This window comes from Mercenaria mercenaria, chromosome 17 (genome assembly GCF_021730395.1).
Source record: "Mercenaria mercenaria strain notata chromosome 17, MADL_Memer_1, whole genome shotgun sequence".
Taxonomy (NCBI): domain Eukaryota; kingdom Metazoa; phylum Mollusca; class Bivalvia; order Venerida; family Veneridae; genus Mercenaria; species Mercenaria mercenaria.
In genome coordinates, this window is record NC_069377.1 from 71,508,324 (window position 1) to 71,523,768 (window position 15,445).

A 15,445-nucleotide genomic window follows, 5' to 3' on the forward strand; every position below is an offset into this window, starting at 1 on the left:
TTTCCTATTTTTTTACAAATGGTTTGATTCAACTTAAAATAGTTGTTCCACCTTTTCCCCACTCATATGCACAGATTTTTGATGAATTATGCCCCCTTTTTGAATTTTAAAAGGGGAAATTTTGAATTTTTACATTCCTGTTTTAAAATGGATTTTTAACCCCATGACACAAGGCACATACCTTGCACCCAAATTTTTGTTTTAGTCCCTTTTGTTAGAATTAACTTTTTAATGTTTTTTAATTGATTTTCTCTCTTTTTACTTAATACTTTTGACACGACTTGAGCTATTATCCAAAACCCTTTATCCCCATTGGATCATTGAAAATCCAGTGACACTCAGTCATCAAAAATTTCCAGTTTCACTATCCACCGAAATAGCGGGCGTGTCTCCCTTTACGCTCTTGTTTTTTTTTGGGATTGTGTGGGTTTCACTTCCCCAATTGGAGTAAAATATGAAGGGTGGTGAGCATTTTGTAGGTGCTTTTTTCCTTTTAAATGAATTTATTATCCTTTTTTTTCATTTTAAAATATTTTTAATAAAGAAAATCTTTGAGATGAAAAAAAATAGTTACTATTCAAAAAAAAGAAGGGGGTGAGCTTTCTGGTTTTAAAATTTTTTTCTGCTTTCCAATTCTGATCTTCTCAGTATTCTTTTCATCAACCCAAAATTGGTTATTGTTAAAAGGGCAGATATTTAAGGCGTATCTTTAGATAAAGGTTCATAAAATATAGGACATTTTATTGCAAAATTCTCTGAAAATAATGGCTACAGTTTGTGGAAAAAAGATGTGCCTTGTGAGGTGCCTATAAAGAGGGATTTTTTCTTAGTAAGAAAAATTTTTTAGTAAAAAAGAAAACAGATATTATTGGCTTGTGTTTGGCAATCTGTTTTGATTTGTGATTTTCCCTTTTGCCATTTACAAGTCTTCCATTGAATTGTTTGACTGAATTTTGTATAAGTATTGTATTTGTACATGTACTTAAAAGTCTCAAGTAAGGGCTTCTTTTGACACTATTTAAAAAAACCCCAAAAAACCAAAAGAATTTTTTTCCCCCGAAAGTATTGTAACTGAATTATAATACCCGTTTTTTTATTTTTTGTTTTTTTTGAAGGAATAGGGCAGTTTTTAACTAGTCAAAACAAGTTTTGGGATTTTTTCATTTCATTTTTTCTCTACATGAAGCATTTAATTCTGCTAATATGTTGAGTGAACATGTTATTTTTATTTTAAAGAAAAGTTATATATTGCTTTGCCAGTGTTGGTTGATATTTTTGTCTGTCTGTTGGCAGTGTGGACTTCCTGTGCATCAGAAGACAATGATTTTGGGGTCTGTCACAGTTTCTCAAAATTGAAAAAGGTTTAAAACAGCTTTGTCTTAGGCAGTTAAACTTCATTTATTCTTACTTTTTAGTTAGGAGAGACCCCCGTTGAAAAAGGGGCAAAGGCCATGGGACTTTTTTTTTATACATGGGAAAAAGCTTTGGGGATACAGCTAGATGTCTAGGGTTTGTAGGTTCCCTTTACTTGAGGGCTTTTTTAAAAGTGAAAATTTCAGAAAAACCCCGTTACTTCCACAGGCCCTTATTGGAGGGGTATATTTTTTACAAACCCCCAGTTTAAAAAATTTTAAAAGTTTTGATTTTCCGAAGAAAGCGTTTTTGAATGTAATGTCTTTGACCCTACCATGAAAAATTTATGGATATTTATAGGAGGCTGTTAATATTTTATATATGACCAGCCTGAGAAACCCCCATAGTGGCTTGCCCAGCAGGATCCAGACCAGCCGACATCGCGCGTTGGTCAGGATGCACTGTTCGCTACATTTTCTAATTGCAATGGTTTTAAAGCGAAAAAGCTGGATCCTGACCAGACTGCGCAGATCGCAGCTGGGCTGGATCCGCTTGTCGCAAAGCCCCTAGTTGGTTTTCCCCTGGCACGCATATATATAATATAATACCCAAAAATTTTTTTGGATAAAATGTATAAATTTTTTTAAATTTATCAGTGAAATGTTCCCCGGTGATTGGGGGGCTCGCATAAATTGTATAATTTTTGGTGCAATTGTCATAGACATTTGTGTTGGTACGATTGGGACCCGCCCCAAAAAAACAAAAACTATTTTGAAAGCTTTTAAGTACCCGACTATTAAGGGTGAAAGCTTCAGTCACTTCAAGGATTTTTTTTACACAGACTGGGCATTAAACATTATATTAAAATACCTGAAATGGGGCATTTTAACAATACAATTTAAAATTTTAAAATGGGTTTGACGGAAAAATTTTGTATTGCCATGTTTAAATCAGTCCATAAAATTTTTTTCGTTGCAATAAATTTTACAATCAGGGAAGTTTTTTTATTTCCTAATGAATAATGCAGAACAGTCTTGGGAATGTTTTATGTACATAAACAGGCTTTCATCCCGGGGCATTAAACATTTTAAAACTAATTGAAAATTAAGTACCAAGGGCTAAAAAAAAAATAGTTCATGCATTATGTTCACTTTACAGGGTTTAAAAATTTATTGCAAGTAGTAAAATCTAGCGTATATTAGAAAAACCTTTTGCTTATTAGATACAAATTAAATATATTATAAACCATCTAGCAGTATATTGATACAACCCTCCGCAGTTTGGGGATTCAATATTGCATATTACTGGGCCAAAAATTTATCGTATTGATAAACAGCGGAAAATGAAAAATACATTATTTTTATTCCCCTCTTGTTGACTAATAACCCTGATTTACAGTGTAGTGTAAAGTTCAAAATACTTTCTCTGTTGTAATTAATTTAAGTTTTCAGGAGGCATTACTGATGTGTAAATTTTATGGTTTGGGAGTTAACCGAGCTTTCAAATTTTTAAAGTAAAGAAGTTTTTTTCCAAATTTTTTTTCAATGTTCAGTATTACTTATTTCCAATTGGAAGATTTGCTGAGAAAAAAAGCTTTTTTGATGCACTAGATGGGCTTATAAAGGCCCTTATGTTGTCCTTCCCCAGCTAAGTTTGATCAATCACTAAGTGAAAAATTCTACAAAGGGTGTATATTACAAGCCCCGGGTGTATATTACAAGTCCAGGGTGTATATTACCATTAGAATCATTCCAAATATATTGGACAGTGGTAACATATTCCTGTAATAAAGCATGCTAAAAGTAGACAATTATTGTTTTAGATATTTGTGTATCATAAATATGCTTTTATATTATAATAACTGCATAAATGGAAAACACCAGATGTTTTTGTTGTTTATTTCATTGGTTGAAAGTTTCCCCACAACAAACTAAAGGCCTTCTGTTAACCAAAGTCCTTAGAATTCTAACAAGACTAGTATATGACTGGAATTTTCTAAATAAACAAAACTGCCTCTCAAAACACATCACTGCACAGCTGTTGTTTTGGCTGACTAGGTTTATTTTCATTCTCAACAGTATTTCAGTTATGCAATGGTAGTTAGTTGACCTAACCAGTGTTCTAGGCTTTGGAACCAGTACTGACTCGTTCCTAATGAGTAACCTACATCTTCTCTACAAGATTCTGAGGTGAAGGAAGAATTACCTAAGACTGTCTTAATCAAACCAAAATTTTGAACATACACTGTGCTAGATCAAACTCACTACCTCTCAATTTAAAGCTTCGTGCTTTATTTTCTAACCATCTGCTAAATGAAATATATCTAGTACCTCAATGTCCTGGGAAAATGGTTCTGAAACGATCACTGCACTAAATGTTTCAGCTCATCTCAGCACATGGTGAGCTTTAAGGATCATTGAATAGCTTGTCAACAACTTCTTTAAAACTTTCTAGTAAAACACAAAGTAAATTTCAACCAAACTTTTCAGGAATGTTGCTTGGGTGGTTCTTTTTCAACTTTCTGCAAATACAGGTCATCATGCAAAATCCTGGTTGCCATGGTGATCAAAAGGAAAAAATCTCAGAAACTGCTGGCCTGATTTCAATATAGCTTCATCATGAATGTTCATTGGATGACTACCAAATCAAACCATGTTTTCATCATAAGGTACTATGGAACACTTTAAAAAATCTCAGAAACCGATGGCCAGATTTATGCAAGATACCAAAGTACCAAGTTAAGTTTTATATCTGAAGTTACTAAACAGAAATGTAACAATGTCCTAGACCTTAATCAATGTAATGCAAAATGCAACATGAATTTTGGTCTCCATGAAAGCTACCTTAATACAAAGTTTGCTCACAATTTCTCACTCCTTACATTGACAGAAAACCATCACCCACATCATGACACAAGTTCAATAACTCTGGCACCAATATTTCATGAATTATGCCCCCTCTACGTAACTTCATATAACTACAATGTTCTATTGACCACTACAAAACTATATCCCTCACTTTGCAGGGATAATAATGTGACAGAGAAATGTAGATAAAAGTAACTATTTCTTAAATGTCTGCAATCCACAAGGATCTACTACACCATGGACACCTATAATGGAATTAATAACGGAACTAAACTCAATTCTACAAACACTGATAAAATAAATTATTAACAATATCAAGTATGCACAAATATTTCAATTATTTTCTGTTTTTCTTTTTAAACCAGGCTGCTCAAATTCGTCCAGTAAAATATGTAAATTTTCCAGTTTGGCTTCCTCTTGTAGTTCCTTAATCATTTTTTGCAGACTGTCCACCCCAGACATAAACTGAGGAATGTTGTTAAAATTGTGACCCAGTCTGTGATCTGTAATTCTATCTTGGGAAAAGTTGTAAGTTCTTATCTTTTCCGACCTGTCTTTATTACCCACTTGAATTTTTCGTTGGCTTGTTGTCTTTGATGTAATTTCTTTTAACTGATGTTCATACAACCTGAAGTAGACAATGCCACAATATTTGACAGTGCACACAAAGAACTGTTATTAAGAGACCTGTTGTATGACAAACTTTGAATAAGACAAACATAACAGGAGTTTACTGTATATTAAGTGAATATCTAAATGTGCAATAATCGAACTGATGTTTCATCTAAAAAAAACAAGGCAGTCTGAAAGACAGCTAAATCCCCCGCCACTGCTATGGATAGTGAAAGGGTAAAAGCTTTGATTTTAGCTGTGACCTTGACCTTGAACTGACATGGCTGACTCATGAATTCTGCACAACGTCTTGATGAGGTGATCATTAGACCAAAGTTTCATGAAAATCCTTCAAGGGGCTTAGGAGATACAGAGCTGAAACCTTTGACCTTCAGTTGTGACCTTGACCTTGAGTTGACATGGCTGACTCATGAGTTCTTGATAAGGCGATCATATGACCCTAGTTTGATGAAAATCCTTCAAGGGGTTTAGGAGATACAGAGCTGAAACCTTTGACCTTCAGTTGTGACCTTGACCATGAACTGACATTGCTGACTCATGAATTCTGCACAACGTCTTGATGAGGTGATCATTTGACCAAAGTTTCATGAAAATCCTTCAAGGGGTTTAGGAGATACAGAGCTGAAACCTTTGACCTTCAGTTGTGACCTTGACCTTGAGTTGACATGGCTGACTCATGAGTTCTTGATGAGGTAATCATTTGACCCAAGTTTGATGAAAATCCTTCAAGGGGTTAAGGAGATACAGAGTGGACACCAAATGGAAGGCTCAAACCTTCGACCCTTAGTTGTGACCTTGATCTTGAGCTGGCATGGTTGACTCATAATTTCTGCACATCGTTCTGATGAGGTAATCATTTGACCCAAGTTTTATAAAATTCCTTCAAGGGGTTTAGGAGATATAGAGCGGACACGAAATGGAAGGCTCAAACCTTTGACCTTCAGTTGTGACCTTGACCTTGAGCCAACAAGGCTGACTTATAAGTTCTGCACATCCCCTTGATGAGGTGATCATTTGACCCAAGTTTGATGAAAATTCTTCAAGGGGTTTAGGAGATATAGAGCGGACACAAAATGGAAGGTTCAAACCTTTGACCCTAAGTTGTGACCTTGACCTTGAGCCGGCATGACTGACTCATGGGTTCTGCACATCATCTTGATGAGGTGATCATTTGACCTAAGTTTTATAAAATTCCTTCAAGGGATTTAAGAGATATAGAGCGGACACAAAATGGAAGGCTCAAACAATTGACCTTGAGTTGTGACCTTGACCTTGAGCCGGCATAACTGAAACTGAAACTGAAACTGAAACTGGTTTATTTGCTTAAACGCCTATTTCTACATTTAAAACATATTCAATGGCGTTTTACAATACAAGTTGAAATAAAATATTAAATATACAATATTTTAAATAAGATTAATTAAAACGAATCAAAATAGCAATTATTAATTTAAAGTCAATGATAATATTATATTTTAAAATATTACTAACATACAATTATCACAGACAAACATTAAATTTCTATCACTGTCACCAGCATCATTGTTTAAAACTCAGTCAAAACTTAGAATAATGCAAGGTAGTCTCTGAAGAAATGCGTTTTCAACCTTTTCCTAAAGCAGTCAATTGAAGAACTTTGTCTGATGTTCAACGGCAAATTGTTCCACAACTTTGGCCCTATAGTACTAAAGCTTCTATCACTAAAAGTTTTTCGCTTGTTGAAAGGGACGATGTAACAGTCAACTGATGACTCCGAGGATCTGAGGGAGCGCTGGGGGATTTTCGGTGTTAAGAGTTCAATCAAATATGCAGGCGCATTTCCAACATGGCAATTGAACATGTACGTCAAGATCTTAAAGTTTATTCTGGCTTTGATCGGCAGCCAGTGCAAATCGTAGAGTGCCTGCTTAGAACTGTCTCTTCTTCTACGATTCAGAACTAACTTCGCACACATATTTTGAATGCGTTGCAGTTTTGCGATGTCACAATCAGAAATACCGTATAAAATAACATTACAGTAGTCTAAATGCGAAATAACCAGCGATAGCACTAAGGTTTCAGTTGCATCCTGAGTCAATATTTGCGAATGTTTTTGATTCGGAAAAAATTCAACATTGCCGTTCTACACTTTATTTTTATATGCTCTTTGAAAGTTAAAGTTTCGTCCAAATAGGCCCCAAATATCTGATGTTACTCTGTCTCTTGATTTTATCACCACAAATATCTATCTCGTGAATGTTTAACTTATTCAACTGAGGGGCACTTCCAAAGGCAATATGTTCAGTTTTTGAGGAATTCATTTTTAGTTTGTTACTGTTCATCCACTCATTTGAATCTGTAGCAAACTCCTCTAGTTCACCAATGGATTTAGCCTCGATGGATGGTTCGGGCTTAAAACGTGTGCTTGCGGTGTGGTCGTCGGCAAAGCCAAAGACGGAAATGGACGGGGGAACAATGTCAAAAATCGTTCCTGCGTACGTGAGATAGAGCCACGGCCCTAAACAGCTTCCCTGGGGGACACTACACGTAAGCTCACATGCTGATGACACTGTTTGATTCACACTCACGCGGCAGCTGTGTGGCCTCAGATATGAGTTCAACCAGTCCAATGCAACACCAGAGACACCATACTGACATTTCAAAACGTCCAAAAGAATATCGTGGTCTACCGTATCAAAAGCTGCACTAAGGTCTAATGCTATCAATGCAGTCACTTCTTGATGTTCCATAGCGTCCAAGATGTCATTGATAAGTCTCAATAAAGCCGATTCGCACGAATGATGTTGCCTGTATGCGGACTGATTTTTCGGAAGGAGATTATGTTCATTTACATGTTTATTAAGTAAATACAGTGCTGCTTTCTCTATCAATTTGGACAAGAATGATAAGTTGCTCACTGGCCTATAGTTTGAGAATATAAGTTCGAGACCAGCTTTCTTTAACAGAGGTCTAACTATTGCCTGTTTCCACTGCACTGGGAAGACTCCTTGAGTCAATGAAAGATTCACTAGTCTAGTTATAATTGGGAGGAGCTCGTTTAAATATGACTTCAACACTTTTGTTGGAATAACATCAATTTCACACGACTTTGTTTGTAACTGGTTAATGAGTTTTCTAACTTCATCCTCACTAAGTTCATCAAATTTTCCAAATTCCGGCACATTTCTCATAGATGGTTTATAGTTTTCAAAATCTTTTAAGCTGTCCTGTATTTTCTGAATCTTTTCCATGAAAAAGTCAGCAAATTTGTCAGCTAGCGTATTTTCATTTTCAACAACAGGCATTGGATTCTCCGACTTGCCGCCGGTGAGATCTGTCACAAATTTGTAAAGTTTTTTGGAATCACCTTTTGGCTGACTCATGGGTTCTGCACATCGTCTTGATGAGGTGATCATTTGACCCAAGTTTTATAAAATTCCTTCAAGGGGTTTAGGAGATATAGAGCGGACACAAAATGGCAGGCTCAAACCTTTGACCTTGAGTTGTGACCTTGACCTTGAACCAACAAGGCTGACTCATGGGTTCTGCACATCGTCTTGATGAGGTGATCATTTGACCCAAGTTTCATGAAAACCCTTCAAGGGGTTTAGGAGATATGGACCGGACACGATTTTGTCACGGACGGAAGGACGGACGGAAAGACGGACGGAAGGACGGACGCAGACCATTCCTATAATCCCTCCGCCACGGCGGGGGATTAAAAAAACAGCAACCTTAGAAAAATATTAATTTTGAAGTTTTTTCTAAAAGTTAAAAACTCAATTCTGGAAGTAATTATTTTACCTTAATTGGAAAGTGATTTTTTAATCTTGTGACTATTCAATACTCGTAAAAATTGTTTAAATGTTGTGAAATTGTCCATAAATTTTTTAATCTTTTCCACAATTCCCCACAAAGATTTTTTTAAAACTCTGTTTCTAATTTACAAGAGTAAATACTGACACAGATCTTCTGATTCATGACATTTTCGACTAGTCAATAAACAGGCCGTCAGGAATTGAAAGTGTAAGTATGACACACGAGAAGATTCCAGAATAGAGCAAATTGTTCGAAACTGCAATATTCCCATTTTTGCTACTGAAGGAAAATTTATTGACTACCAAATTGTTTGCACTGCAGCTGTGGTACTGCAGTATTATATTTAGCTAGCAATGATTATGTAACTATTTAATTTTTCCAGTAAATAACACAGTTGTTTCTGCATTCTACATAATACAAATTCAAATTTATAATACACTGTATAAGAAAATATTGCTTATTTGTGATGGAAAACATTTTATAAGCAGAAATGTTTCAGAATCCCCCCCCCCCCCCCCCCCACACACACACTGGTACATTTGTCACAAATAAGTGGCAATAATTCAAATGTTTGCAGTCTTAATGAGGGATAGCCTCAACAAACATTTTATGAAAACGATTCATTATTCTATGTCATATACTGTTTGAGCTATGAGCATCACAAACAAAAAATTCACTATTTTGGCTATTTAAAGGGCCGTAACTCTGTAATAAGTGCTAAGATTCTCAAGAAGAATGTCAAGTGTGCAAGATCAGATCATGATAAGGACTCAAGCAAGGTTTCATGAATTAACATCAAATACTTTTTGAGCTGGCACATAATTAGCTGAAAATGTGCATTTTTTTACTATTTCAGGGGCCATAACTTTAAAAATAGGGGATGGAGCCAGCCAAAAAATATTAGGTGTGCAAGTTTATATCATGAATAAGGCTCCTGCAAGTTTTCAACCATTTAAATTAAATACTTTTTGAGCTAGGTGCGTCACAAGGTAAAAATGTGCATTTTTGACTATTTCAGGGGCCATAACTCTGAAAATAAGGGGCAGAGGCAGACAAACTTCATATCATGATAAAGACTCCTGCAAGGTTTAATCAATTTATATGTAATACTTTCTGGGTTAGGCACATCACAAGGTGAAAATGTGCATTTTTGACTATTTCAGGGGCCATAACTTTGAAAATAGGAGGCGGAGCCAAACGAAAAACAGGAGGTGCGCAAGTTCATATCATGATAAAGACTAGTGCAAGGTTTCATCAATTTATAACAAATACTTTTTGAGCTATGCGCGTCACGAACTTCGGACGGACGCATGGACAAGACCAAATCTATATGCCCCCACCACTCATGGGGTGTCACAAGAATTTCGATAAGATGAACTGCCAACATTTACTTATACACGGTCCTGTATTGTCAAGGTGTGAAAATTGATATTTATATAAATTCCAAGTGTGACTGAAACTTTATACTATACAAGAGGGCCATGATGGCCCTATATCGCTCACCTGAGTACCATTGCTCTTAATGATAAGATCTAGTTTTGACATAGATCACATAGGTATACACATTAAATATCATCAGGATAAACATTTTCTTGTAACAGCCCCTTTTGACCTATGGGTCACATACTAGTCAGGGCCAATCTCCATACCAAGTCTGAGGGTCCTAGGCTCAAATGCTGCATTTTTGTACTAGCATGACTATTCCTTACCCTGGAAGACTTAAATAACGTTTAAAACCAATCTCATTAGAAGCTGCTAACATATATTCATTTACGTAAAAAATAAAGGGAGGTAATTTGTCATAAATTCAGTCAATATGTAATCTAAACTGATTGTCCAAGTCCATGTGATGGCATAAATGAAATTTCAGATCAGTATCTTCATTAGTTATGGAGATATACCTATTTCAATTTGAAACGAAGGGAGGTAATTTGACATAAAATCAGTCAATAGTCATCTACCCTGATTGTCTCAGTCCAACTAATGACAATAATGAAATTTCAAATGAGTCCTATAAATACTTACTGAGATAAATTTTTATTAAAATTAGGGAAGGTAATCATGCATTGGTTATATGCATGTAGAAGATACAGAGTACAAGCCTTTACAACAATATATTAGAAAAGTAAGTAAAAGTAGAAATTTCTTACTATGGAAGACATAAATAACGTTTCAAACCAATCTCATTAGAAGCTGCTAGGTATATTCATTTACATAAAAAATAAAGGGAGGTAATTTGTCATAAATTCAGTCAATATGTATCTAAACTGATTGTCCAAGTCCATCTGATGGCATAAATGAAATTTCAGATCAGTATCTTCATTAGTTACGGAGATATAACAATTTTAATTTGAAATAAAAGGGAGGTAATTTGAAATAAAATCAGTCCATAGTTATCTACCCTGATTGTCTCAGTCCACTAATGACAATAATGGAATTTCAAATGAGTCCTATAAGTACTTACTGATATAAATCCATTTTGATTAAAATCAGGGGAGGTAATCAGATATAAAATAACTCCATAACCTATGACTGAATCTGACAGATTCATCATGGAATCCAAGATTTATTGTTGTTGAAGATATTTTGCAAGTCTGTATCAAATCAAACCATAAATGAAGTCTCTATATGGCTGCAAAAGCCAAAATAGCAAATTTTGGACCTTTAAGGGGCAATAGCTCCGGAACCCATGATGGAATCTGGCCAGATTTCGAAAAGAGCTGAGATATTATTATGTTCTCAAGGTTTGATATTTGCAAAATTATAAAAATGGTATCTTACTTTAACTAGCATTATACTAATGGTGAATATTTATGCGAGGATTAATTTTCGCGAGATGTAGGGCCTTGCGAATATAGCGAAAATTAAACCCTCGCGGAAATTTCTGCTTTTACAGTACCTGATTCAAAATATGTGGAACTGACAATAATTCCTCATAAGTTTGTAAAAATGTAAAAATTCCCCAACTTCAAGGTAGTATATTTTAGTTTTGTGAAAGTATCCAATTTGCAAGAATCAGGAACATCTGTATATTGCAAAATTAATCACTTATACAGTATACCAGACTATGAGAAGAGATTATACCTAGTTCTAAGAATCACCAGTGCAGTCTTCTTATTTTTGATCTGGGACCTTGACATCTGACATTCAGCAGTCATACCTGGAAAACAAAAAAATAAAAGATTTTCACTGCAATGATAGCGACCCAGGTTAGTCTCCCAGTTGCGATCTATAATCAGACTACTGTCCAGTGTTGGGTGATTACTAAAATTTGTACTGACTTTTTTTTCACAGAAATAAGTAAACTGTAATGTAGGGATAACGCATGTTTTTTCGTGTTATAACATCTGCAGAATCCCGAGGGATTTGTTGGTGCCAGAGCCCGTTAGGGCGAGGGTACCAACGTATCCCGAGGAATTCTGCAGATGTTATAACACGAAATCAACATGCGCTAACGCTATTCTAGCATAAAACGCGTAAAAACTGATAAATGAATACATTGTCACTCAACGTCATTAAATTTCCACGAAATGCGCGGGAATGTCTGAGTTGTTTTTTACGTTGATGTCATTTTGTTTTGAATTATCCTTTTTGGGGCCGAATGACGTTTACGCTTTGCCACGGAACTAGCATATATAAAAAGGTGTTATAACAGCACGTGAGCGCGAGAATCTCTCTGTGAACACACATTTTCTCTCCTGTTAAAACACCCCCGAAATGTGACAATAACATCAGTTTTATGCTAGAATGACTGATATCATTGGCTGACTAATTGCACCAGAAACTAGTAAATTGAATGGAATGATTTCATTGGCTGATTTGTTCACCAGAAACAACCAGTAATCTGTATGAACTGATACAACTGGCTGACTTTTTTCACCAGAATCCGGGAAATAATATGGACTGATTTCACATGTTGTCTTGGTTCACAAAGGAGAATCACCAACCTCCTTAACAGCACACATGGTTAATGGTTGGACAACAGAGGAAAACATATACTGTGAAATCATTTTCATTTGCGTATGACGAATTTTCGCGTATTTCGCGCTAGGACCGATGCGCGAATTAAAGACTGCGCTATTATTATTTCTTAATTTTATTTTTCATTTATAAAATAGAAAATGCGGGAATTAAAGCCTGCGCGAAACAGTCCTTTTTTACATCTGCGCGAAATTTCATGCCAGCGAATTTAAATTATTTCACAGTACATCTTTTATTTTATGCTAACTGATGAAATACTGTGTTTTACCAGTGAGATATAATCCATATCACTCACTGCATATCACTCTCTGTAAATGCTGTTCTACATGTACATTGTGTATGAATTTTAAATTATTTGCTTAAAACAGGATGAAAATTGTAGTTGCACTTCTTTATAGTATATTTCTCGATTCAAATTATTTTACTTTATGAGAATTTCATAACGTTAAATAAAATGGCACTTTATGTTGTGAGCGTCTTTCTAATGTCACAACACATCTGACGTAATGTCTGTTTACGTGCGTCTGTTTCCTGCACTGAGATTAAAATTTGTTGTAAAATGTACATCTCAACGTAATTAAGCATAACATAAAAGGAAAATTTGTTTTTCGTGAATAAGGAATATATCTCACCTCGAAGTGAGCAAATTTTCACATTTTCTCACTTCTCAGCGAGATATATTCCATATTCACTCAAAACAAACGAATATCCTCTATTTAACAACCACTGTATATCCGAGCACAAGGAAGCAGTGTATAATTACTGTATACCCCAGTATAAAGGGGCAGTGCAAATCTGAGGGTAAAAGATGCAGTGTACACCCGAGGGTGAACAAGGCAGTGTGTACATGCATGTGAATAAAGCAGTGTATACATGAGGGTGAAAGAGGCAGTGTATACATGAGGGTGAAAGAGGCAGTGTATACATGAGGGTGAAAGAGTCAGTGTATACATGAGGGTGAAAGAGTCAGTGTATACATGAGGGTGAAAGAGGCAGTGTATGCATGAGGGTGAAAGAGGCAGTGTATACATAAGGGTGAAAGAGTCAGTGTATACATGAGGGTGAAAGAAGCAGAGTATACCTGAGGGTGAAAGAGGCAGTGTGGTGTATGCATGAGGGTGAAAGAGGCAGTGTATGCATGAGGGTTAAAGAGGTAATGTATACATGAGGGTGAAAGAAGCAGTATATACCCGAGGGTGAAAGAGGCAGTGTATACATGAGGGTGAAAGAAGCAGTATATACCCAAGGGTGAAAGAGGCAGTGCATACATGAGGGTGAAAGAAGCAGTATATACCCTAGGGTGAAAGAGGCAGTGTATACATGAGGGTGAAAGAAGCAGTATATACCCTAGGATGAAAGAGGCAGTGTATACATGATGGTGGAAGAGGCAGTATATACCCAAGGGTGAAAGAGGTAATGTATACAAAAGGGCAAAAGAAGCAGTGTATACTAGAGAATAAAAGAGGCAGTGTATACATGAGGGTGGAAGAAGCAGTGTATTAAGAGGGTGAAAATGCATTGTATACCTGAAGGTGAAAGAGGAAGTGTATACTAGAGAATAAAAGAGCCAGTGTATACATGAGGGTGAAAGAGGCAGTGTATTATGAGGGTGAAAATGTCATTGTATACATGAAGGTGAAAGAGGAAGTGTATGCTAGAGAATAAAAGAGGCAGTGTATACATGATGGTGAAAGAGGCAGTGTATTATGAGGGTGAAAATGTCATTGTATACCTGAAGGTGAAAGAGGAAGTGTATGCTAGAGAATAAAAGAGCCAGTTTATACAGGAGGGTGAAAGAGGCAGTGTATTATGAGGGTGAAAATGTCATTGTATACATGAAGGTGAAAGAGGCGTATACATGGGGAGAAGAGCATTATGCAGAGGAAAAAGAGAGATATCCAGAGGGTGAAAGAATATGATGCGAGGGTAAAGAGACATGTATACAGAGGGTGAAAGAGGCAGTGTATCATGATGTGAAAGAGGCATACATGAGGGAAAGAGGCAGTGTATGCAGAGGAATAAAGAGGCTAGATACAGGGTGAAAGAGGCAGTGTATATGAGGTGAAAGAGCAGTGTATACATTAAGTGAAAGAGGAGTGTATGCTGAGGGTGAAAGAGGCAGTGTATACTGAAAGGTGAAAGAGGCATTGTATGCTGGAGGGTGAAAGAGTTAGTGTATACCTAAGCGTGAAGGAGGCAGTTTATACATGAGGGTAAAAGAGGCAATGTATGCCTGAGGGTAAAAGAGGCAGTGTATACATTTACATGAAAGAGGCAGTGTATACATGAGTGTGAAAGAGGCAGTGTATACATGAGGGTGAAAGAGGCAGTGTATACATGAGTGTGAAAGAGGCAGTGTATACATGAGGGTGAAAGAGGCAGTGTATACATGAGGGTGAAAGAGGCAGTGTACACATGAGTGTGAAAGAGGCAGTGTATACATTTAGGTGAAAGAGGCAGAGTATACATTTACATGAAAGAGGCAGTGTATACATGAGGGTGAAAATGGCAGTGCATACATTTACATGAAAGAGGCAGTGTATACATGAGAGCGAAAGAGGCAGTGTATACATTTACATGAAAGAAGCAGTGTATACATGAGGGTGAAAGAGGTAGGGTATGCTGGAGAGTGAAAGAGGCATTGTATTCTGGAGGGTGAAAGAGGCAGTGTATGCTACAGGGTGAAAGAGGCAATGTATGCATGAGGGTGAAAGAGGCAGTGTATACATTTACATGAAAAAGGCAGTGTATACATGAGGGTAAAAGAGGCGGTGTATACATTTACATGAAAGAGGCAGTGTATACATGAGGAT

General features: G+C 36.3%; 1 protein-coding gene across 3 annotated transcripts in view; it reads right to left on the reverse strand.

The window, feature by feature from the left end:
- Nucleotides 1-3,235: 3,235 nt before the first annotated feature.
- Nucleotides 3,236-15,445, reverse strand: part of LOC123537022 (peptide chain release factor 1-like, mitochondrial) — a 41,370-nt gene continuing 29,160 nt past the window's right edge. For all 3 annotated transcript variants that reach the window (XM_053528580.1, XM_053528581.1, XM_053528582.1), the window contains exons 7-8: nucleotides 11,736-11,811; nucleotides 3,236-4,848 (exon numbers count right to left, since the gene is read on the reverse strand). In XM_053528580.1, coding sequence (XP_053384555.1) covers nucleotides 4,554-4,848; nucleotides 11,736-11,811 — 371 coding nt within the window. In that variant the 3' untranslated portion in view covers nucleotides 3,236-4,553. The remainder of the gene's footprint in view (nucleotides 4,849-11,735; nucleotides 11,812-15,445) is intronic.